Raw genomic sequence first — 26,319 nt, 5'->3', positions numbered from 1 at the left:
TCACACCCATTCTGAGAATTTTTTCCTGGGCACAAATCCGTCAAAGAGGGGTTTCACAGGACTGTAGGTCAGTGGTATAAAAATTGGTTTAAATGAGGCTGATCTGATAAATGATGTTCACTTGATAACATCATTCTGTGACGTCTGGACCCAATAATCTGAATTTCCTTCAGGACTTCCAGTGTGGAAGCTTGGATGCACTGATGACAAGCATATCCCCACCATCGCCCCTTCTGAAAATAAAACCGATTACTTTATGGAATGGAAGGATGCCAGATGGAAGGGTAGTATAAGCCATAACCACCACCACAGCTGTTAAATAAACAAATTAGTCACGATTTTTTGGTCATCTTTATTTCCTAATACAAAAGAAAAAGTAATTTTTTTTACTTTTGGATTTTAGAAATCTTCCAATACTGGACCATCTCCTCTTCATCTGTCAGTGGTGCAGGTGCAGGTTTTCCCCCCTTTTTGGGAGCCTCTGCCTTCTTGCTGTCGACAAGTCAGTAGTTAATTTTATTACTGTAATTAAGAAATGTAACAGGTTGGATCAGAGAATATTTAATTATGTGAAAAAAGCTGCAGCGCATTGAAATAGACACTGAATTATATTTAATGTCAAAAGTCATGTAGCCAACACCCATGAACCTTTCATGTTTAAAGCTTTACCTTGATTTAATTGTGTTTTTATACTTTTATATAGTTTTTTAGCTGCTGCCACGTTCCTGTTTTTTTTTTTTTTTTTTTTGTGATCATACCATTAAAATGAATTTTAGTTCAATAATTTATAGTTTTCACCTCTGATATTATAAAAGTTATTAAGTTATTGGCAGTTATTAAGAATTAAAGTTATGCATTGACGAAAGTACGCACGCTGATGTCTTTTTGGCGGGAGCTGTTGCCATGGTGAATCGTAATTTCGGCGCTCCGCTGATCATGACTTTTCATAGTCATGGTGCACGAGCTTAACTCAGAGTCAACCTACTCAGAGTTGAGTAAACTAACTCAGTTCAGCTGTTTTGTAACCGAAAACTCAGAGTTTCCTGTCTCAGAGAGTTCATGTTTAAACTCAGAGTTGGTTGAACCTCCTTATTGAAACGGGCCCCAGGTTCTCCCGTCTCTCTCTCACACACACACACACCATCAGTGCTCAGCTTTCTGTTGACCACCACCACTCATAAGCTCGTCAATCAGCCCCGCATTAAAGCATTAATCTAGTTTCATTATTTTTGTGAGTTGTACTCTATTCACAGATTGGATTCTTCTATTCTTCTAGTTTTTCACTGAAAAGTTCACATTGTATTTCACTGTTCTGATTTGCAGTGAATAAATACCATTAAAAGATAAGGTATCACTGTTTATTACTGATTTTAAAGCTTACGAAACTTTAAACGATTTAGATATCTACATATAAATACACAAGATTGGCTCCTCTGTTTTAATTGTCCCCAGTTGAAAAATTCCTAGAATCACTCCTGATTATATTGTTTGTTTGATGCTAATTATATATTTCATATCTCATATGTATTTTTATTATAGAAATAAACTATAGAAAATGCTGATCCATGATTTGAGATAATATAAAATGAAATATAATAAAACACTACCTTGTCATAAGTGTTTTATAATTTATACAGATAAACTATATATAATAACCATATTAGAATATATTACTTATATTAGTGCTTTAGAATTAACATACATACATACATGCATATATATATATATATATAGGTTTTGGAACCGAAAGCGGAGTTTATCTGCTCCCTCAAACATACCCAGGTGTGTCACATAACCTGCTTTCAATGTTAACATTGAATATTAATGAAATCAATACTTGGAGGACACTCAAGGTTGATAGTGAAACCTTTATTAATAAACAAAACACCAAAACATGATCTTAGCGCTTGCCACCAACACGAGGAGCGCTGATCTTCATGGGCTTGGCGATTTTCTGTTTGGCTGCGGCTTTAGTTGGGGCCTAAAAACAACACAAATACGTTACTGACTACATGAAGGACATTCAAACAAGGATTTACATTTGGTTTGCAATAATGTGTAGAGCTATAAATAACACTGAGCACCCATGATTAAAGGCAGTAGGTCTAGACATAGTCCTTCTACTCTATGCCACCTTATGACGCAGAAGAGACCGAATCAGTCACACTGCAACACCTCAAGGGGCAAAAAACAACCACACCACACAAAATACATCACTTACAGAAGATAAAGAGCTGAAGAGTAACTCATAGCCTTCACATTTTCTACAAGAGATAGGTCACCCAAAAATAAAAGTTAGCCCTTGATTCACTCACCCTCTAGTCTTCCTAGGTGTTTATGACTGTCTTCTTTCAGACGAATCCAATCAGTTACATTAAAAAATGTCCTGGCTCTTCCAAGCTTTATAAAGGCAGTGAATGTCCAGCAGAAGATCAATAAACTGCATCCATCCATCATGAAAAGTGCCTCGCATGGCTCCGGGGGTGAATAAAGGCCACCTGAATGAATCGAAGCCTTTCTACAAGACAAACTTCCATATTTAAAACTTTATAAACTCTAACCTCTAGTTTCTGTAGTTAACTGTTGCACGAGAGAGAAAGAGAGTGGTGTTCCGGCGGATGATGGAGGAGCTGGGAAGAGCTTTTAATAGAACTCTGATTGTATTCGTCTGAAAGAAGAAAGTTAAATACACCTAGGATGGCTTGAGGGTGAGTAAATCACGGGCTAATTTTCATTTTTGGGTGAACTATCCCTTTAAAACCATCTCTTACCTTGGTGCTCTGACTGGGTTGTTTCTTAGTTGCCTGCTTGGCCTTCTTGGCCTCCTTGGCAGCCCTGAAACAAAACACAGTTAGAAAGGAAAGGTTTAGTTTGCACTCGTCTCAATGTGTTAACCAGCCACAGCCCTGTGATACACAAAGCCAAGTTAAGATTTTATGAACTGTACTTCTAAAAGAAATATAACTATTTAAAAACGTTTTTGACCCTAAAGTCTAGAGCCAAAATCCACAACCCTGTCACTTATGCATGAACCCACCATGCCGTCTGAAGAGCGTTACAAAATCAACTTGAAATGGAGATTACACTTTAAACATTGTCATTAAAGTCAATTAAATGTATTAAACTATTTGCACTGAAAAGAAATTGCACTCTTCAAATATTAGTGTCGTCAGAGATCAGCTTCAACCATCAAACGCACCTGATCGAGCCAAACAAGCTCTTCAGAGTTACTAGAGAATCACAGGGGGGTCAGTTTGAGCTCCAGGGTCAGATCTGATGTGTCAATCATGCAGTACAAAGGTATAATAAAAGTGAACTCTGCAAAACTGCAAGTTTAGACTGACCCATGCCCACAAAAACACACATTTGAACATATATGACTAGAAAACGAACAAAAACACCACGCAAAGGACAATACAACACCCTGATTACACACAAGAGGAGATCTCACCTGATGGCCTGCTCTCTCTGTGCTTTACGCACTTCAGGCTTCTGGTTCCTCTTGGCCAGGATCTCAGCCAGAGACGCACCAGTGATGGCCCGCTGGAACTTCACCGCACGACGGCTGCGCTTCTTACTGACCTCTTCCTAAATCACAAACACACACCTGATTAACGACTAGTTTACAGTCAATCACTCAGCATACATTACACGCACAAAACATGTGCTGAAAAACACTGCCTTCAGGGTTAAGAGAGAATCAAGCCAGGTCTCAAACACTCACAATCAGTCTGTGATGTTATTGAGAGCTCTCCTGCACTGCCTATAATATCCCACAATCCTTAACATGAGTGGCTGCTTGGTGTAAACAAAATCTAATTTTCAGAGAAAATTGCTAAAGGAAGGTCGATCTGTTGCTAAATTACGTTGTTGTGATGTCATTGCCCAATCACGACGCAAAATTGTCTCAACATCCAATCTCAGCAAAAAATATATTTTATATATGTTCATTTAGATTTGTTTGTAAAATAATATGCATAATATAATATTAAAACAAATAACTATTTTTAAATACATTGAATTATTGAACAATTATTGATTTTTTGAATGATTACAATTTAAGTTAGTTTTTTTTAAAAGTAAACTAGTAATACTATAGATTCTCAACAGTGTATTAGTAGTTAGTATGCTACACTCTAAAGTTCTCTGCCCACTGAGTCCGAAATTTTCGCATGCGTTTTTTCGCATTCGCAATCTTAAAAATTCGTCATGCACAGAGACCTTGCACACTGAGTCCGATGCGTTTTAATTAATCCGTTGCGGAAAAATTTGCAAAACTATACAAAATGTCTTCAAGCAGTGAGGATGATTTTGTTGTCCTCTCTCTTTTTAAAAAAAGGAAATATTGGGTCCATCCAATCCTTAGATTGCGCAGAGAGGAAGGAGAGTTCCACCTCCTTATCAAAGAGCTGCGGGATTATCCCGAGAGATTCAAAGTTTATTTCAGGATGTCAGTGCCTCAGTTTGATACTTTGCTAGCGATACTGAATCCATATATTAAAAAGAAGACCACCAATTTCCGTGAACCAATTTATCCTGAACAGAGACTGTCTGAGGTGTGGATACACCCACAGACACACACACACACACACACACAACAAACTGCTGCATCGGAAAGGTGCGCGCCAGGCATAAAAAAAAAAAAAAAAAATTTTTGACGGACGAAAATTTCGGAGGCAGTGTGCAAACGTGATTGACAAAACGTGAGGTCGTATTTATTTTTCAACGTGCGAAAATTTCGGATGAAAAATTCGGACTCGGTGTGCAACGGCCTTAAGAAAAGTCTGTGAAAATAGGGCACAATCTAGCATGTTAATATGAAACCCATATTGTTTTTTTACCTGTATTTTAAATCACACATTGTGTTTTCAGGTTACAGGGTTATAATTAGGGATGCGCCGAAATTAAACTTCTTGGCCGAAACCGAAAAAGAGGAAACCAAGGCCAAAACCGAAACAAATTATGCCAATTATTAGTACCATTGAATTTATGGCTATGACTGTGTACTAACTTTACTAAAATCAAGGCATTGCAATTGCATAAATTAATATTAAAATTTCAAAGAATAAATCAATGACAAATTATGCAAATATTTATTTAGCACATTGCAACAATGCACAGTACAAAAAAAAATTCAAACTAAAATGTTTAACTTGACCCCACTCATGTGTACATTAATAATGTACAGGCCTACTGAAAGGTTGTCAAATTAAATGTTCTCTCATAAAAACAAAGTGCATTTAGGTCAAGTGCATTTGAAATTTTTCTCTGTAGGACTACTACAAGAAAGTGCATTCAGAACAAGTGCAACTGCTTAAAGATACAACAATATTTTCTCTGTAGGCCTTCAACATAAGTGTATCAAAACAAAGACTGCCATAGCCCATATGTTAACTGTAGAACTTTAACAACAACAAATGCACCAAGAATTACAGATGTGCAAAGTGGATAATAAATATTTAAACACTAAACAAGACCATTCTACTTCTTGAGGTAAAGTGGCAGGTTTTTCTTGATGAAGAGTAGCTTCTCTGCTTTATCACAGTGAAGTCTGTTCCTCTTCTCATCGAGAACATGAGCTGCTGAACTGAACAGTCTCTCGCTGTCAGTGCTTGTGCACGGAGCAGACAAGCACTTGCGTGCCATCTTTGCCAGGTCAGGAAAGCGGCCGTGATTATATCTTCAGTAGGCAAGAGGGTTATCACTTCTGGGGATGGGGACTTCAGACAGATAACCATCTAGCTGTTGAGCTTGTCATCTAACTGACATTTGAGAAATATTTGTTTTTTAAAATTTAAATAGGGCCAGTGCTTAAATAAACATTATCAAATTAAAAAATTATCTAGCAGAAATATGGCTACAATCTTATAGTCACATATATAGTAGCCTAAGAACAGAATAGCCTACCTATTATTTGAGGCACTTTCTTGCAGGATTTCACTGAACATATCAGACAACGAGGGTGCATGCCCTTCATCTGGTGCAGAGAGACGAGTCTTTTTCTGCGCTCTGATCTCCTTCTCCTGCGCTGCTCCGTCTCCACGCGGGTTCTCCGCATCCATATTCAGCGTAGCGATCGGAATGTTTGGATTTCAGGTGATAGATTAAACCCGACGTGGAGAAAGTCTTTGCAGATGCACCCCCTCTTGAAATTTCGGCATTACATGTTTTGCAAATCGCTGTCCGTGGGTCTTTCTCAGATATACTGAAATACGTCCACACCGCAGACATGTTGCTTCGGACACGTGCAGGTCACGGTTTCTGTTTGCGTCATCACAACATTTCGGCCGTATTGTTTCGGTGATAAAAGTCTTTTGGCCAAAAAACGAAAATGCACTTTTGGGCCATTTTCGGATGAAAATTTTCGGTGGCACACCCCTAGTTATAATGAATAATGTCCCGGAAAATGACTAGTATTTTTCCATTTTTCTTACAGTGTACTAACTAACAATCACAGGTACAAGCTACTAACAAACTATCATAAATTAACAATTATTCAATTAGGCTATTATTATTAAATTGAACAATTGCAAATAGCAGCTAGGCATCTTCGGTTTAATGTAGATGGAAAATGTGTGACTTTATTGTTTGAGTCGCTTATCAAAAGTTGCTAGATTTGTTGCTAGGTGCTTTTGGGAGAAAGTTGCTAAATTTGGCAACACTGGCTGAGAGTCATTAATTTGTAGTGAGAATCAGTCTTTATATATTGGCATGATTCTCTCGAACACGGCATGATTACACACGAGAGAAACAGTCAGGGTCTGAGACTCACAGACTGGCCCTTCTTGTGCTTGCGGCGGTACAGAACGGTCCAGTTGATCTGTCTCGGGTTCCTCTTCGACAGAAAAGCAGACTCACACTTAGCATTCAGGAACTGGAACACCTGCAGAGAGAGAATTAGCATCAGTCACTGCTACAGTCAGACATCACCTCAGACCAGACCAGAGGTTTCTCTCAGCTCTGAAGAAGATAAACACTCTTCAATCTGCTTAGCACTGTAGCTAGCAAACAAGCTAGCGCTAGGCTAGATAACCAGACTAAAGACTGCCAGACATAACCCTTCCCATCATAACTCGCTAAGAGTCCTTCATTAATCAATAATCACTGATTAAAATACAGCAGTGAACTCAAACACACGAATAACTTCAGCTTACCTTCCCATCGATCCTGGCGTAGCGCCGGCCGTGGCCCGGATAGATTTTATACCCGCTAAAACTGCACAGCTCGACCCTGCACATCAAAAATAAGAGTTATTATAGATACATCCTCTTTATTATTAACATCTGAACCCTTCTGCGAGCGCTTTCCGCGGATAACTTTAAAGATGTTTACAGATGAACACAGACTGCACTCACTTCATGGCGGCGTTTCAGATAGGGAAGAGGAAAAGGAATTGTGGGTAAGCGGTTTAAAAAGAAGCTTGTTTCGCAAACATAAATTATTTTTTCAAAGTAAACATAAAATTGAGGTATAAATACAACCCGCGTTATTATAAAAATACTCAAAATTATTATTATTTCCAGATTATATTATCCAATCAAATAGTCGAGCGGTTGCCTGGCGGTGACACACGCGGGAAATAAAGATGGCGGCGATGGAGGGAGAGATCTGCACCGATCCGCGGCTCCGAACGACAAATAACGAGGGTATGCGAAATAAACCCGATTCCTCCGTGAGATTAATTAATGTGATGTGTTTCAGCTGCAGACAGACAGAAGCTTATCATTGTGTTGAACAGCTCCTGACGAGCTTGACATAATATCCAGATATCTGTTGATATAAGACTGATTATCTGACAGGATTTCATTATAAATCTGCTGTTTATAACACCTGCTGTGTTCAGACGGGGTTATTTGTACTGGAGTCCAGAACTAATAATTTCTCTCGATAATGAATATTATAACTGATATGAAGAAAGCTCTGTATTTGTGTATTCAGGCCCAGGGTTATTAGACCTGTCCAGTCAGGGTCTCCATAAACTGGATCCTGCGTGCTTCAGTGCCGGACAGATACACACACTCCTTCTGGACCAGAACCACATCATTAAGCTGGAGCACCTGGAGCGTATCGAGCCTCTTCTGCAGGTGAGCTGTGTTCACACGACACGTCCAGCTGTGTTTGTGTGTGTTGTGAAGTGACATCCAGCGAAGTATCGTGACCCATACTCGGAATTCGTGCTCTGCATTTAACCCATCCAACGTGCACACACACACACACACAGCAGTGAACACACACACACACACACACACACAGCAGTGAACACACACACACACACAGCAGTGAACACACACACACACACACACAGCAGTGAACACACACACACCGTGAACACACACACACACACAGCAGTGAACGCACACACACACACACACACACAGCAGTGAACACACACACACACAGCAGTGAACACACACACACACACACAGCAGTGAACACACACACACACAGCAGTGAACACACACACACACACACAGCAGTGAACGCACACACACACAGCAGTGAACACACACACACACACACAGCAGTGAACACACACACACACACACACACACAGCGGTGAACACACACACAGCAGTGAACGAACACACACACACCGTGAACACACACACACACACAGCAGTGAACACACACACACACACAGCAGTGAACACACACACACACACAGCAGTGAACACACACACACACACACACAGCAGTGAACACACACACACACACACACACACACACAGCAGTGAACACACACACACACACACACACACACACACACACACCCGGAGCAGTGGGCAGCATTTATGCTGCGGCGCCCGGGGAGCAGTTGGGGGTTCGGTGTCTTGCTCAAGGGCACCTCAGTCGTGGTATTGAGGGTGGAGAGAGCGCTGGACATTCACTCCCCCCACCTACAATCCCTGCCGGCCGGAGACTCGAACCCGCAACCTTTGGGTTACGAGTCCGATTCTCTAACCATTAGGCCACGACTTCCCCACGTGTTCACACGACACGTCCAGCTGTGGTCAGTCCAGATGTGTTTGTGTGTGTGTGTTCACACGACACGTCCAGCTGTGGTCAGTCCAGATGTGTGTGTGTGTGTGTGTTCACACGACACGTCCAGCTGTGGTCAGTCCAGATGTGTGTGTGTGTGTGTTCACATGACACGTCCAGCTGTGGTCAGTCGAGATGTGTGTGTTCACAGCTGTCTGCGGCCTGTAACCGTCTGGTGCGGATGATGGGCGTCTCAAAGCTGACTCACTTACGCTTTCTGAACCTCCCCAACAACAGCATCGGGTATATCGAGGGCCTGAAGGACCTGCTGCATCTGGAGTGGCTCAATCTGGCTGGAAACAACATCAAGGTGTTTTCCACATTCATCCCGTCCTGTTTCATTGAGTCTGATCCTGAATCAGCATCTGTGTGTGTTTGTGCAGGTCATGGAGCAGCTCAACAACTGCGTTTCCCTTCAGCATCTGGATCTGTCAGACAATAACATTTCTCACATCGGAGACATCACCAAGCTCTCCGTGTTGAAGGTCATTTCCATTTGTCTTGAGACGTAAATCATCCATAATGTGTTAAAAGAAGACGGTGATTGTGTAAGTGATATTTAAGACCTGTGTGACTCTTGTCAGACTCTTCTTCTGCATGGAAACATGATCACGACTCTGCGCAGCGTTCCTGCTCACCTGCCAGAGAAGCTCAGTGTGCTGTCGCTCGCCGAGAACGAGATCCGAGACCTGACCGAGGTAAAGCACACTGGACACGGCTTGAGCACATATCAGCTTCTGGACTAGCTGCACCTCAGTTGTTTTTGTTCATTTATTGTCTGCGATGCGTTTAGCATCAGTTTATCTATCAGTTTGACAAATTAAAGAGACCATAAAATCTAAATTTAATGATACATAAATCCAGTATCAGAAGAGTTTAAGATACTATTTTCATGTTTTCTGTAGATGCAGCGAGAAATAAGAGGAGCAGACCCGCAGTTAGGATTGCTCTATTGGCCCCACTGAATATTAACAGCTATTTTAGTAATGTATTCTTATATGTGACCCTGGACCACAAAACCATTTACAAGGGTCAATCTTGTGAAATAGAGATGTATTCATCATCTGAAAATCTGAATAAATAATCTTTCCATTGATGTATGGTTTGTTATGATAGGACAATATTTGTCTGAGATACAACTATTAGAAAATCTGGAATCTGAGGGAGCAAAAAAATCTAAATATTGAGAAAATCTCCTTTAAAGTTGTTCAAATGAAGTTCTTAGCAATGCATATTACTAATCAAAAATGAAGTTTTGATATATTTACGGTAGGAAATTTACTAAATATCTTCATGGAACATGATCTTAATATCCTAATGATTTTTGGCATAAAAGAGAAATGTATAATTTTGATCCATACAATGTATTGTTGGTTATTGTGTTACTCATGACTGCTTTTGTGCTTCAGGGACACATATGTTCATGAAAATGTATTTTTATTTAGTTTCATTCAGTAATATTATTAGAGAGTAAAACCTCACAGGACAGTTATACGATTATTAGACAGAAAGCAGTGTCATCACAGTTAAACCCTCATGTTGACCGAGAGACGATCAAGAGTCTTGCAGTTCAAACCAAATGTAGATGACGTGTTTAATTGAGAAGAATCCACGATATCAGTGTTCAGTAATCACACAATGCCAGATGTGTAAGTTTGCATGGCATACACCAGTAGTTTTAGATGTGATGTGATTTGAATGATTTCGTTTGAGGGCTTTTCGCCTCCGATGAATTATACTGTAAAATGTATTTCATTATTTGAATATAAATATTTAGGTTAAAAGTTTGAATCCGCAGCCCTGCTCTTTAACCGTGTGTGATGGATGTTAGTGTTTAACTCTGTCTCATGTCCAGGTGTCGTATCTAGCTCCGTTATACTGCCTGCAGCAGCTGTCCATCATGAGTAACCCGTGTGTGATGGCCACTCCGGCTCTGCCCGGCTGTGATTATCGCCCATATGTCGTCAGCTGGTGTCTCAGTCTCAAGCTGCTGGATGGATGTGTGGTTTCACAAAAAGAGGGGTATGTTAGATTCAAGAATTGCTGTCTGTGTTTTACTGTTGTGCTACAAATCATTGTGTACAGACTGTAACACATTATTTTGCATTTGACCGTGCTTTAAGGCTCTAATCGTACAGGGTCAGCGTTAGACGTTTACTGGTCTCAGACTCAGATTGTGTCAACATGGCGGCGTGCACAGACGCAGCGGCTTCTCTCTTTCCCGACAGAACGGTGTTTTCGTGTTTTTTGTCTTGTAAGTCGCAATGTTTTTGTACATCTTCGTCACGTCTACCTGTCTTCAAGCGCGCATACAGTCGTGAGTTTCTGCTTGATGACGGCAGAATCACATTTTTAAAGTTAAACTCAGCGCAGGCCGAAGAGCTGCGGGACCTCGGTCTGCTCCGAAAGCCTACTCCATCACCGACCTCCACTACTGCATCTCGCCCACAGCGGAGGCGCTACAAGCGGCGTGAGAGGAAGCAGAAGAGGGGTAAGCGCGGAGGTATCCGAGCTAGGCTAGCGGCCAACCCACACAAGCCAGCTATCTATAGCTATCGTACTGGCGAACGTACGCTCTTTGGACAATAAACTGGACTACATCCGACTACTTCGCTCGACTCAGAGGACTGTAAGAGACTGTTGTGTTTTTGTGTTTACGGAAACATGGCTTAACAACAGCGTACCGGACTACGCCATACAGCTCGACCAGCTAACATGCTATCGAGCTGACAGAGCTCTCGTCGAGGGAGGTAAGATCCGCGGCGGCGGGCTTTGTGTTTACATCAATGATGCATGGTGCCGCGATGCTGTTGTGGTCTGCAAACACTGCTCACCCCTGGTGGAGTTTATGATTATTAAGTGCCGGCCGTTCTATCTACCGAGTGAATATACAGCCATACTGCTCGTCGCTGTATACATCCCTCCCAGCTCCAGCAACAACAACAGGAGTGAGGCACTAAATGATCTGTACCAGCCCACCAGTGAGCAGCAGACAGCCCACCCAGATGCTTTTCTCATCTTGTCTGGGGATTTCAACCATGCAGACTTAGAGTGTGTTCCCAAAAATACATCAACACATAGACTTTCCAACAAGGGGAAAAAATACACTGGACTTTGTTTACACCACCTAGAGAGGAGCCTACAAGGCCCTCCCCCTCCCCCACCTCGGAGCCTCAGACCCCATCACTGTCATGCTAATGCCTGCATACAGGCCGCTCGTTAAAGCCATCAAACCAATACACAAACAGATACGAGTCTGGCCGGAAGGGTCGTCAGAAGCACTTCAAGACTGTTTTGAAACCACTGACTGGAATATGTTTAAACAGGCTGCCACATACAACAACACTACAGACCTCCAAGAGTACTCAGAGACTGTCACTGCCTACATCACCAAGTGCATTGATGTAACGGTCAAAGTCCATCACTGTCCGGGCCAACCAGAATCCGTGGATGACAGAATCCGTGGATCTACAGACTTCTGAAGGCTCGGAACGCTGTCTTTAGAGCTGGAGATGAGGAGGGCCTGAAGACAGCTAGGACCAACCTTTCCCGCAGCATCAGAGAGGCCAAGAGACAGTACTCCAGGAGGATAGCTCATCGTTTCAGCTACAGCAGAGACACTCGGAGCCTGTGGCAGGGGATACAGACCATTACGGACTACAAGCCCCCACCACAGACCTGTGACAGCACCATCCCCCTGCTGAACGAGCTGAATGGAAAACAGCACCACTGCACAGAAGACTCCACCTCCTCCCGGTGACCAGGTGATGACGCTGTCCCCAGACAGTGTGAGGAGATCCCTCAGCAGGATCAATGCACGCAAAGCTCTGGGTCCTGACAACATTCCTGGGCGTGTACTGAGAGACTGTGCAGTGGAACTCACTGATGTCTTCACAGACATTTTCAACATCTCGCTAAATCAGGCCGTTGTCCCCACATGCTTCAAAGCTACCACCATCATTCCAGTCTCGAAGAAGTCATCTCCATCCTGCTTCAATGACTACCGTCCAATAGCACTCACTCCTATTCTCATGAAGTGCTTCGAACGGCACCACATCAAGTCTGCCCCCCCCTCCCTCCCTGGACCCCTTCCAGTTTGCATATAGGTCCAACCGCTCAACCGATGATGCCATCACCACTGCCCTCCACCCAGCCCTCACATATCTGGACAAAAAAGACTCATATGTCAGATGCTGTTCATAGACTTCAGTTCAGTATTCAACACAATCATCCCTCATCAGCTCACTCACAAACTGGTTCAGTTGGGGCTCAACATCTCTCTGTGCAACTGGCTATTGGACTTCCTGACCGGGAGACCTCAGGCATCCTGACTAGCTGCATCACTGTGTGGTATGGCGCTTGCAACGCATCCTGCCGCAAGTCACTTCAACGCATAGTGAGAGCAGCTGAGAAGATCGTTGGTGTCTCTCTCCCCTTCCTCCAGGACATCTACAGCACCCGTCTCACCCGCAAAGCCCTCCGCATTGCAGGTGATCCCACCCACCCGACACACAGCTTCTTCAGTCTGCTGCCATCAGGGAGGAGACTGCGGAGTCTCCAGGCGAGGACCAGCAGACTGAAGGACAGCTTCATACATCAGGCTGTCAGGAAGCTGAACTCCCTCCCGACCTTGCCCCCCCTCCCCTCTTTTACCCCATGCAACACTGACACTGTATTTGAACGTCTACTGTCAGTGTTTAATGTTAACTGTATGCACCAAGGGTCTGAGAGTAACGCAATTTCAATTCTCTGTATGTATGTGCCGTACATGTGGAAGAATTGACAATAAAGCAGACTTGACTTTTTCAGGTAGTGGCCAACATCAACAATACAAAATAAATTGCAGACCATCTAACATCTCGATTTCACCAGCCTCTAAACAATTATCTAGTGTTTCAAGTACTGTACAAATTATCTTTATTTTCTGTCGAATATGAATCAACCTCATTTTTACCGATCTTTTCTACACTGCTAATTTTAGCTAATTAAAGTCAATGAGTGAGTGTTGGACCAAACACCTGTGTACAGTAATTAGAGTTATTAAAGAGATCCGCTGATTGATGTGATATGTAGGCTTGACAAAGCCGCTGTGTTACTGATGACAGCACTCTGCCGTGTCTCTAGACTGAAGGGAGAATGGCTCTACAGTCAAGGGAAAGGACGAACGTTTCGGCCGGGGCAGCATGCACAGCTGGTCCAGTATTTGGCATCCACGTGTCCTCTGACCGCCACAACTGCCTTACAGTCAGCAGAGGATGATAAACTTGAGAGAATCCTCAACAAACAGAGGTAGAGTCCAAAACCATTTAATCCACAGCAAAACCTGATTGATGGAGCTTCACTGATCATCTGTGTGTGTGTGTGTGTGTGTGTGTGTGTGTGTCTCTGTGTGTGTGTTTTTGTGACAAATAAGGACATAAAATGTGTATAATGACACCGGTATTACAAGGTGAAGGTGACTTTTCAGGACATTGACCTATGTCCCCACTTTTCAAAACACTTATAAATCAAACAGAGTGAGGTTTTTTTTGGGAAAGTAGAAATGCACAGTCTCCTGTGAGGGCTAAGTTTAGGTGTAGGGTTGGTGTAGGGCAATAGCACACACAGTTTGTTCAGTATAAAAACCATTACGCCTATGAGATGAACCCACTTTTCACAAAAACAAACTTTGTGTGTGTGCTTGTTTTTTTTTTTAATGCGTGTGTGTGTGCGTGCGTGTCTGCATATGTGTCTGTGTGTGTGTGTGTGTCTGTTTTTTTAATGCGTGTGTGTGTGCTTGTGTGTCTGCGTCTGCATGTGTGTTTGTGTCTGTGCGTGTGTGTGTGTCTGTGTCTGTTTTTTTGAATGCGTGCGTGTGTCTGCGTCTGCATGTGCGTGTGTGTCTGTTTTTTTTGAATGCGTGTGCGTGTGTGTGTGTGTGTGTGTGTGTGTGTGTGTGTGTGTGTGTGCAGACAGCATCAGAAACAGCTGCAGCAAACGCGTCCCTACTGCTCGAGTCTGTCTCGACCCACACATCTCGACGTCCAGAAGAACACAGACGCAGATGTCATCGCTCAGGCAGGTCAGATCAGTGGAAATCACTAATACACTGTTCTGTGTGGTTTTCAGCACAAATGTCTGCATCTCTTTTACCAGTAACCTGCAATCCAGTTAAATGTGCTCAGTGCTGACATTGCACCACGTCTCCAATATTTGAATGAAGTTATTGATGTTCCTCTCTGTAGGCCTCTTTACACACGCTCTTTACAGTCTCAGTGCTGGGTAAATGCATTCATGCCACTGCTGAGCAGTATTAACCAGTCTGTGTAAAGACACCCTTTGCAGTGACAGTTTAGCACATGTAAATCTACATATAAATCTATACAGATAAATTGTCTGTGAGGGCTGAAACAAACTGTTGTTGTAGAATCAGTTCTTTTAGTGAATCTGCCCTTCAGTGTCTTTGTGTGATGATGTCCTGTAGTGATTCGTTCTTCATTCTGATTGTAGATGTGGATCCAGGAGTTCAGGTAAACGCGTGGATGAGCTCTGTGTCTTCAGCCGTGATCGCTGCGGTCCGTCTGCCGACCGCCACTGAAGACGTGATGATTCTGGAGGATGTGCAGACCGATGAGGAGAAGCTTCACGGCAGCCTGCTGTCCTCGGAGTCTGCTTTCCTGCCCTTTAACCCTGCTGTTCATCCAGCTTCAGCTGCTGACAGCGGGGAGGAGGAGTTTGATGATTCTCTGACCCCTCCCACATCCACACAGCCCCGCCCACTGGAGGAGGAGTCAGTGATCTCTCTGACACACGGATCGGATCACATGGACCGCTCTGACAGTAGTACGCAGCAGCATGCGCTAAACAGCGATGCTGTGTTCCAGAACGGTTCTGCGGGGGATCTGGACCGGACTGAGACGCAGAAGTGTGAGCTAAAGCCCTGTGAGCCGCGTGATGCAGCGGTCAGGATCCAGGCGTGGTGGAGGGGTCACTGGACGCGCCTCTGCCACCCACAAGCCAAAGAAGTGCGTGCTGAGATCCGCTTGAGAAGGATGCAGGATCACATCGTCCACCTGACCGCAGAGCTGGAGAGGTCAAACACTTCACTGTTTACATGTTTGTGCATCGGGTTACTTCAGCCAGATTAAACAGTGTACAGTATTTGGCAGTAACTGGTGTGTTTTGCAGGGTACGCAAGCAGCAAGAAGAAGAGCGCCTGCAGAGACGTGTGCAAGAAGAAGCGGTGAAGTTCCTATGGAAGCAGGTTGGTGTGAAGAAGATGATGAATACTGCTTATGCTATCACAGTGAAGCCTCTATTATCAGACGTCTTCAGCTGGGAAATAAAGGAGGCCCGGGTTATTTTCATAGTTCTGTCTGTGTTGTGTTTGTGTATCAGCTTCAGGTGGTGCTGGAGTGGCAGTCGTCTGTGAACGAGCGGCTCAGTGCGGCTCAGAGTTCAGCGTCAGATCCCAGCATTCCCTCAGAGACTCCTGTCCGCACGGAGATCTCCATCCCAGAGTCCGGCTTCCATTCCCCGGGAGAGCGGCCGGCGGCGCTGGACAACAGCCTGAGCAGCACCGCCGGATCTCCAGAGACCGTGCGCTCTCTGGGGCCCCTGAGGGCCGCCGCGGGGGACAGTCTGTTAGAGCAGTATCTGTCCTCTGTGCAGCAACAGGACGAGGAGGATAAAGCAGCGGCCGACAGAACAGGAACACCGTCCCATCTCTCTCCTCCTGGGAAACAAGAGCTCTTGTCCTGACCGCAGTCTGAAGCAGAGGACTCTGTCAGACTCGTTTTTTTAATCACTGGCCTTCGCTAGACTTGTAGACTCGTAGCCTTTTATCTCCACGTCACAGTCATGCTGTCAGCAGTCAGACACGCTCGTGTTTAACTCCACCGTGGGGTTTGTGTGACTGACCGCTGCTGCCTTCGGTCTCTAACAGTGAAGTACATTCATGTGCTGGATCTCAGCATACAGATTTCTGTTGAAGTACATCTTTACACACCCAGGGTGCCAAGCTCTCTGTGCACTTAGTAGTAGACTTGTTTCCTTTTAAATGTAGATCCTGGACAACACGAGCAGAGGAGCATGTATGTCTGTGAAGTTAATGTGAATTGATGCGGTCCGAATCTCTGTAAATATTTCTATGTGTGCATCTGGATATTTACAGTATGTGCTGCAACTAGTGTTCAGTGTGGCATATGCTGCAAGTTTTATTTATTTTACATTTTTATTATTTTTTCTATGTTATATATTTTAAAATTCATTTTTTGTAAATAAAGTTTTACTTCCTTTCACCGTTGTGGTATTTTGCATCAGTATTTCAGCACAGTGGAAATAAAACATGCGGTTATTAGTGTCCTGCACCAAAAAGTGATTTTGTTTTGATTACAGTAAAATAGTTCAATCATTTTAAAAAGTGTGAAATACAATATTTATGCGGTCTTGCAGCTGGTGGGTAACTAACAGCAGAACCACTAGATGGAGCTCATTATCTATAAGATAGCATAACCGAGTTTGATTTGTGTTCTTTTGTTTCTTTATATTTTATATCTTGTAGACTACCGTTATTTATTAATTAATTCGCTTTATTAATAACAATAAAATAAAGTTATTATAATTACTTTGTCTAGTTTCTCTTGGTTGTTCTGTCGGCCTGAAATAAATGTTAAATGGTTGATGATCATATTTACAGGAAAGCTCTGTTTATATAATTATTAATGATTCGGTCTGGGGGCGTGTCCTGACGTCACGCGGCACGCGCAGATAAGTTCTTCAGCGAGCGTCGCGTCGCGTCATTCAGAGCCGCGTGTCACAGCAGCAGCAGCAGAAGATGATCATCGACGGAGATTGTGAGGGATTCTCGAGTCTTCTGGACCGGGACAGTGATGTGATGACCAGTCCGGTCCACCTGCTGTCCTTCTACAGCTGCTCTTCTCCCGCCGGATCTCCGCTCTCTGACTCGGATCAGAGCTGGAGCAGCGCGGGCAGTCCTCAGAACGGTAGGAACACTAATAATTAACGTTACTGACCGAGTAATCATAGCAGACAGTTTCCAGCGAGTTCAGAGGACGGTGAACTGATGAAAGCGTGTTTGTTCTCAGTGGACGCGCGCAGTCGCTATCAGGGCGTGCGCGTGAAGAACACCGTGAAACAGCTGATCCTGCAGAAGAGACACCACAGCCAGGTACAGCTCAGCCAGGTACACCACAGCCAGGTACAGCTCAGACCCTCATGCTGCTGCAGCACATATCAATGAGTGCACACTCATGCTTTTTTTTTTTTTATTGTGCTTCTTCACAGGTTCAGCAATATCAAGTCGAAAAGGAATGTCCAGGTAACTACATCAATGCATGCACTTATGATTTGTAATAACAGCACGTCGTTTGTCAAAAGTTACTGGATAATCATCTTCTGTTTCGTTCCAGCTATAATGCAAGCGCTGCAGAGAACGAAGAGTGAATTGGAGAATCTGCATCTGTGTCCGGTGAAGAGACTGCGAGTCTCAGACTCAGACGGTCTGGTGCGTGTCTGATCTCAGTCTGTTTTATTATCGATCAGTTTATATACAGTGTCTCGTGATCACTGGATTCTGAGGCCTGTCAAAGATAATGACTTCAGTCTGCCATTTTATTGGGAAAAGATCTGTGTGGGTTTTATACCGGTGTTTCCCATACACTGATGTATTTGTTTCGGCCAACAATAAAATAAATGAGCACTGCACGATTCAAAATCAATATGCGGCGCAGGTTCTCTTCTATGAATGCATCTTTAAAGAGAACCGACTGTCTTCAGAAAAGCATTGATGTTGTTATTTTCATCTTTCCTGTAATGCCTGATAAAGTAATGTTTGAGCGGAAAACCGCTATACCTGACGCTCCAATCCATCTTATTCTTATGCCGCGTGATGGTTTGCGCAAATTATGGAAGTAACTTCCGTTTAAACTGTAAACAATCAGCAAAAGGTTTGCTCTATGAACGCAATAAGCATTTTCAAAAACTGGGTGCAATGAGGTGACATTATTTTACTCACCCTTCAACCATCAGTCATTAAAATTAAATTTAAAAGTATAAAAGCATTAATAAATTATATTCAACACACCATGATTAACCCCTAAAGATCCTCTTTCTGTCCGCATCAACATTATGGAAGTTTTAAATGTCATTATAGTAATATGTTTATATTTCGTAACAATTCCATTTTACAGCCTCCTGGTGGCAGAGAATGGATTCACATTTTCAATCAGCCTGTCTGCTGTTTTTGTTTAGAAAAAAAATAAATATATATATATATATATATATATATATATATATATATATATATATATATATATATATATATATATATATATATATATATATATATATATATATATATATATATTATACACACACGTGCACACACTCTACACTGGTGTAGAGCGCAGGTGAAGTTTAGACTCTAAATAATTAGTTAGTTGGTTTTGAAATCTGCAGAGTATGTATTAAACCTCTTGCTCCGTGTCTCTCTAGTCTCCGTGCGGTGAGAACCTGTTCTGTGACGCTGAGATGCTGGAGGACATCGGAGACGTTCTGTCCATCGAGTCTGTGACCGTGAGAGGATGTCCAGCTCCAGATCTGTACGCTGAGACCCAAAGCCCTGCTTACAGCGGCTGGCATCTGAACGCATACTCCTCCTCGCCCGGCCTCGGCCTGACCGCTGCGCCGCCGGTGTCCTTCTTCCAGTGGCAGATCCAGCACGAGGAGGAGAAGCTGGCTGCTCTGAGCCACGCGGAGCTCACCACGAGAGACGGGGATGGAGACACGTGAGCACATTCATACATTATACGCTTCAGATCATGACTGTCTAACACCGTGTCCTAACTACACGTGACAAATCAATCAAATATCACAGCCAATCAGAAGCGTGCGTGGGCGGAGCCTCTCTGGAAGCGCTCTGCACTCACAACGAAATGGATACGTTTATAATCTAATTCATATATATTAAAGCTTTTTAACATTATTAAGTGTTCATACTGAACATACATTATTAGTGTGACTGATAACATCTCTGTTATGGAATACACTCGTTGGTTCGGAGTGAGTTCACCGTTTCAACAGACATCTTTGCTTTGATTTATTTTCGAGATCTGAGGGAAACTATCTGTTGTGGCTATAAGGTCACTCAAAATTATATTTAAACTCATATTAAACACGTACGTTAACTTTGAATAAAGCACATAATCACCTGATATTATCTACTGTCATATAGTTTGTATGTTGTTGTTCCAGCCACAACGTCGCGGAAATAGAAATGCGTCACGGCGTCGTGTGTAGTTAGGACACTGTGTAAGGATTCTCATAAGTGTCCCTGCAGCACAAAAGCAGTCATGAGTAACACAGGTATATCTGTAGCAATAGCCAACAATACATTGTATGGATCAAAATTATACATTTCTCTTTTATGACAAAAATCATTAGGATATTAAGTAAAGATCATGTTCCATGAAGATATTTAGTAAATTTCCTACTGTAAATATATCAACTTCATTTCTGATTAGTAATATGCATTGCTAAGAACTTCATTTGAACAACTTTAAAGGAGATTTTCTCAATATTTAGATTTTTTTTGCTCCCTCAGATTCCAGATTTTCTAATAGTTGTATCTCAGCCAAATATCGTCCTATCATAACAAACCATACATCAATGGAAAGATTATTTATTCAGCTTTAAGGTGATGAATAATTCTAAATTTGGAAAAATTGACCCTTATGACTGGTTTTGTGCTCCAGGATCACATATGGCTAGCCTCAGCTGGGCTACTCTGTTGCTTCTTTAGAGGAATGTGGCTTCGAGTCGTTAGCTGATTGTTGGCTGATTACAGGTTCTTGCACATCGCGGTGGCTCAGGGCAGAAGAGCTCTGGCGTATGTCCTCGCCAGGAAAATGGCTGCCCTTGGCATGCTGGACATGAAAGAACACAACAACCAGGTACAGCCCAGAACACTCCCATTGTACTGATGGGATTGTCAGTGAAAGCAAACCTTGACAGGAACATACCTGAGCACACGCCCTGTCATTAACACCAACAGATGCGTTGAGATGCGATTACTCATGTGATCTCGTGCTTCCTCCTCACAGAGCGCTTTCCAGGTCAGTGTTGCCGCAGATCAGCACCTGATTGCACAAGACCTGCTTTTACTGGGAGCTGAAATCAACACCATGGACTGCTGGGGCCGGGCCCCGTTACACGTGTGTGCTGAGAAGGGCCACAGCTCCACCCTGCAGGTACCTGAGCATATGATCTCAGCTAATACTAATAAAATGAATAAACCTGTGCATTCAGTATGTGTAATAGGAACAAGACTCACTGCAGTCTACATGTAAACGCTCTCCTTCATTTAATTACACAACCACTAACTGACCAGTCAGAGGTGGACTAGCCTGACCCATCCCTACAGTTAATAACAACACAGTATTTCCTTATGAACCTGCGTGTGTCTGTCAGCCGCTGTTTTTCCTCTTATCGTTTTATCATCTTCTGTCAACAGTCCTCATCTATCATTTAATCAGATGCTCAGTGTTTATTTAACCAGCCGCTAACTGACTTCCTCATAACATGCTAAACTAAAATGCATTTCCTCAAAAAAGAGGCACACAACGCAGGCAGAAAATTCCCTTGCCCGGCCGCACTACACAGCTCTTTTGATAAGACTGCAAAAAAATGCCTGTGTTTCTGTCAGCCTTTAACTGTCAACAGGTCGTGGCACGCAACCGTCGGCTTCTCCCAGAATTACATGGGGCAGAACGTGTTGAGATCTGTTTTCTAGAGCTTTCTTGGGAATTGTGTAAGTAGCAAACTCTGTTTCTCCTCAGGCCATCCAGAAGTTCATGCAGACGAGCGGGCGGCTGGTCAACCTGGAGGTGGTCAACTATGACGGTCAGTGTGTTTTAGAAACGGACTCATCTGAGCTGGTTATTTGATGTAATGAATTCAGGCACGGTTGAGGTTAGAGCGCAGTAAAGTAGTGTTGTGTGTTTGCAGGACTCGCGCCTCTCCATGTGGCGGTGCTGTCCCACAATGCCGTGCTGCAGGAGCTGAGCCTTGGCCCTCCGTGCGCTCAGAGTCCGGCTCTGCTGCAGAAGAGGAAGCTGCTGGCCGAGTGTGTCAGCACTCTGCTGCTGATGGGTGCCTCGCTGGAAGCCAAGGTGAACATATTTCTGCTGGAGCTTCGGGTGTGATCGTGTCTGATGGTCATCATAACTCATGCGTTTTCATCGTGTTTCAAACAGGACCGCAAGAGTGGCCGCACCGCTCTGCATATGGCCGCCGAAGAGGCCAACGTCGAGCTGCTGCGCCTCTTTCTGGACCAGTCCAACTACTTCTCTGTCATAAACACAAAGGTGAGTGAGCCTCTCGCTGTTCTCCTGATCTGACCTACCTCTGGATCTCTGATCTGACCTCTGGCTCTCTGATCTGATCTCTCTGATCTGACCTGTCTCTCTGATCTGACCTCTGGCTCTCTGATCTGACCTACCTCTGGCTCTCTGATCTGACCTCTCGCTCTCTGATCTGACCTCTCTGATCTGACCTCTGGCTCTCTGATCTGACCTCTCTGATCTGACCTCTCGCTCTCTGATCTGACCTCTCTGATCTGACCTCTGGCTCTCTGATCTGACCTCTCTGATCTGACCTCTGGCTCTCTGATCTGACCTCTCTGATCTGACCTCTGGCTCTCTGATCTGACCTCTGGCTCTCTGATCTGACCTCTCTGATCTGACCTCTGGCTCTCTGATCTGACCTCTGGCTCTCTGATCGACAGGCGTTTAACGGGAACACTGCGCTCCACATGGCCAGCGCTCTGCAGGGTCGGCCGGCTCAGATGGACGCGGTGCGACTGCTGCTGAGACGAGGAGCCGACCCCAGCGCCAAGAACCTGGAGAACGAGCAGCCGGCGCAGCTGGTGTCCGACGGGCCGCTGGGAGACCAGGTCAGAGAACATCAGAGAACCATTCCTCATTCACTCGGGGCCGGGCTGTGTGCGCATCATGCCGAAAACGTCTCAATAAAACATACTGTTGATGATGGGAAAAATAACACTGCTAGTTATTATTAACAATGCATCATATCTTAGAAAAAGAACATATGAAACTAATGTTGATCGCTGTAACTGAAGAGTGGATGAACACCGCTAATTTGAATCGCTCTGCTAGCAAGTTCATTTCCTCATACAAATATATCTTATGAGTTCAATCAGATAAATACCCAACATAAACCTATTATAACTATTATCTAGAATAATATTACAATATTATACCCATCTACACACAATTATGCGAATGCATCACTGATGCGGCACAAAGACTTTACAGCTTTCTATTATGTTTAATCTCATTATAATGATAATAATATGTATATGTTGCACTGGTGCTGTGCATCTTACACTAGACTACATTTTTATTATCATGTGATTCCTGCGTCGCTGCGTGCTTTCAGCCGTACCTTCACTGTGGTTCTCCATCTGGACCACATGCTCTCACCTTTATTTATCAAGCGCTTTTAATAATACAGATTGTGTCAAAGCAGCTTTACAGTATTAAACAGGAACAATAGTGTCTAATAATGCAAAAGGAGAATAGTAAACTCAATTTTCAGTTAAAGGCATTTCATTGAATTCAGTGAAAGCAAGACCGCATTTGTGTTTCACATCTGCTCTCTCGAAGTAACTTATTATATGTGAGAATTATTATAATCAGTGGCTTCTCCTACTTTTCTTAGTGATATTTACTGCTAGTTTATCAGGAAGTAACGTTTTTGTTCTCGTTGACTCGTTAGATGGAAATGGTGCTTTATTCACAAATGTTTTACGCGATATTCCAGTTTTGCTCACAAGTTAAATTCGTAACTTTGGATGGAAACCCGGCTAGTGATTTCCAGTGACTGATGTCTCTGTGTTTCCACAGGTGCGTCGGATCCTGAAAGGTAAAGGAGCACAGTCCCGCTCTTGAGCGAGCGAGCCGTTCTTCTCCAGAATCGCTGTCAGTCAGGCAGCCGGTCTCTACAGATTAATTTGCCGCCGCAGGCAGATGTCGGTTGTTTCCATGAAACAGTTTTATCATTGTTCACTACTGAGTAGTAGACGGCACAGGAACGTGAGCGCAACGCCTCAGAGAAGTCACCGGACGTCAGAAGAGGAATCCAGTGTTATGAGGAAGGATTATTCAGAAAGTCATAATAAATGAGGACACGTCATTAAAGAGGAAGAAAGTGAATCTTCTTCTCTTGTTCGGTGGCAGATCTGAAGCGTTGCATTTGGCTCTGGTGTGTAAAAGGTTGTAAACTATAATCTCTATATGTAACCATATCCATGTTGTTATTGTTATTAGTCTGGGGTGTGTTTTGTTAGAAGGTTAAACATGAGACGATACTCAGTAACTTTAAACCAGCTGAACCAGAACGGCCTGATTGTTGAGTTCAGGTGTGTTCAAGCGTGTTATTCTGGGACTTTCTTCCATTGATAATTAACTTTTTATGAGGTCATGCCATTCTCCAGAAGTCCTCTAATTATTCTGTATAACTTTGATTGTGTTTGATCAGAATCAACAGTAAAATCCACATAAAGGTGTTTCTTTTTGATGAAGACATAAAGAGATGGCGTTATAACAGCTCCTATTACATGTATCTGCATGAGGATGAGTTCTTGTGGTGATGGGATTGGTATATATTGTTATTCTTTCTCTCTTTATATATACAGTATATATATATTATGTCATTGAGCATTATTTTTTCATTGTGCACCAGGAGTCAGTTTTCAAGTTTCCTTTGCACATGATGATATATAGAGTTTAATAATCAGCTGTAATTCAGTCCTAAATAAAGTTTCTTTGTTAGTGTTTTCTGTTCTCTTGAGCGTTTCCGTCTCGTGTCAGATTTCAGAAGACAGTCAAAACAAAAGAGCAGAAACTGATGTAAAGCAGGAAACAATCCCGACTGAAACGCAAGCGAGCAGCACACACCGCTTACAGGAATTCAGGAAACCGAAAGAGTACTAAAGTGATTGCACAGGGTTAACCTGGTGAAGTATTTGTCACGGCAGTGTTCATCTGCTTCTGAACTTTGAAATACCTTTAAAACCAACACAATGACAAAACCCTCATTCATGTACGACAGACCCACAGAAGATAGATGAGAACAGTATATCCCAGCAGATCCCCCTCTCGTGTAAGCTGACCTGTTAGTTTGAGAAGATCTCTGTGATTCTATAACAGACGGGAGATTTCCTCATATTCTGGAGAGTTTGGTGAAACTCTAGAGGACTTTTGGGAACCAGCAAAAGCCTTTAAATCATCAGCTATAACCTCGACTTCTGCATTTGTCACATTGCAGCGCAACTCTTGTGTTTTTCTGGTCTATAAAAATAATCTACACAGAAACATGAAACCACAATATTCTCACAGCTCAGTGAGCCTCAAGTTTCATGAACCTGAGCCAGAAATCCCAGAGAATTGATTCTCATTCATGCACTTCAAGTTCCGCTTATTTCTAAAGCACATTTACTAACGGCCGCCAGCCGACCAAAGTGCGGTACAATAATTACAGTATAGATACACAAGAAACACAATCAATAATCACTTAGAAGCAATAAAAACAGGATAAATTACATGTTAAAAGCTGAGACAAACAGATGAGTTTTGAGAGCAGATTTAAACTCAGATTAAGTGGAAGCCATTTTAATTTGGGTCGGGAGATTATTCCAGAGAGTGGGAATAATTATTCCACTTCCCTTTTTTTTCAAGCGGGTTCTGGGAATCTGAAGGAGGAATTTGTTTCCCGATCTAAGTCCTCGCTTAGGAGTGTATGGGTGGAGTAAGTCCGTCAGATAAAATGGTGCAAGATTATTTAAAGATTTGTAGACAAGTAATAGAATTTTATATTCAATTCTATACCAAACAGGTAACCAATGTAGAGATCTCAGAAGGGGTGTAACATGATCCTAGCACTTCATTTAATCAGCAACCTCTTGATTTAAAGTGGGTTATGAAAGGTTCATATTTTGTTTTGGGAGTCCCCAACCACAGGTTGACATGCACGAAAGGTCAAAAAACACTTTATTGTCTTATAATATGCATATAATCTTTTTACCTTATTTGCCCAATGACTCCCAAACGATTCACTCAATGATTAATTATTCCAAGCCCCTCCTCTGCGTGACGCTAATCAGCGGTGATTGGTCGATTTCATTTAAAGCAGTGTTACTTTGTGTTCAGCGTTACCGGGGAAACCGCTCCAAAAGAGACACCTAGTGGCAAAGAATGAATT

General features: G+C 43.0%; 3 protein-coding genes across 3 annotated transcripts; 2 read left to right on the top strand and 1 right to left on the bottom strand.

Annotated features, from left to right (window-relative positions):
* Positions 1-1,848: 1,848 nt before the first annotated feature.
* LOC306874126 (large ribosomal subunit protein eL24) lies at positions 1,849-7,392 on the bottom strand. The gene is made up of 6 exons (XM_079423910.1): positions 7,356-7,392; positions 7,155-7,230; positions 6,773-6,883; positions 3,452-3,588; positions 2,772-2,835; positions 1,849-1,981 (listed from the first exon to the last, which is right to left on the bottom strand). The coding sequence occupies exons 1-6, from the start codon at positions 7,358-7,360 to the stop codon at positions 1,901-1,903; spliced, it is 474 nt and encodes a 157-aa protein (XP_079280036.1). The 5' UTR covers positions 7,361-7,392; the 3' UTR covers positions 1,849-1,900.
* Positions 7,393-7,568: 176 nt separating this feature from the next.
* On the top strand, positions 7,569-17,702 carry LOC306874125 (centrosomal protein of 97 kDa-like). The gene is made up of 11 exons (XM_079423909.1): positions 7,569-7,646; positions 7,939-8,084; positions 9,191-9,349; positions 9,423-9,524; positions 9,624-9,737; positions 10,895-11,061; positions 14,164-14,328; positions 14,991-15,100; positions 15,529-16,111; positions 16,207-16,282; positions 16,417-17,702. The coding sequence occupies exons 1-11, from the start codon at positions 7,586-7,588 to the stop codon at positions 16,777-16,779; spliced, it is 2,046 nt and encodes a 681-aa protein (XP_079280035.1). The 5' UTR covers positions 7,569-7,585; the 3' UTR covers positions 16,780-17,702.
* A 121-nt stretch (positions 17,703-17,823) lies between these two features.
* Positions 17,824-24,896, top strand: LOC306874124 (NF-kappa-B inhibitor zeta-like). The gene is made up of 12 exons (XM_079423908.1): positions 17,824-18,023; positions 18,126-18,223; positions 18,325-18,358; positions 18,450-18,544; positions 19,534-19,826; positions 20,885-20,990; positions 21,141-21,287; positions 21,876-21,939; positions 22,045-22,208; positions 22,293-22,403; positions 22,823-22,990; positions 23,964-24,896. Exons 1-12 carry the CDS (start codon positions 17,855-17,857, stop codon positions 24,006-24,008), a joined length of 1,494 nt encoding a protein of 497 aa, XP_079280034.1. The 5' UTR covers positions 17,824-17,854; the 3' UTR covers positions 24,009-24,896.
* The last annotated feature ends 1,423 nt before the right edge of the window (positions 24,897-26,319 follow it).

Source organism: Barbus barbus, assembly GCF_936440315.1.
Source record: "Barbus barbus genome assembly, chromosome: 8".
NCBI lineage: Eukaryota > Metazoa > Chordata > Actinopteri > Cypriniformes > Cyprinidae > Barbus > Barbus barbus.
The sequence above is the reverse complement of the archived record's forward strand: the minus strand, read 5'-3'. Positions and strand labels throughout refer to the sequence as shown.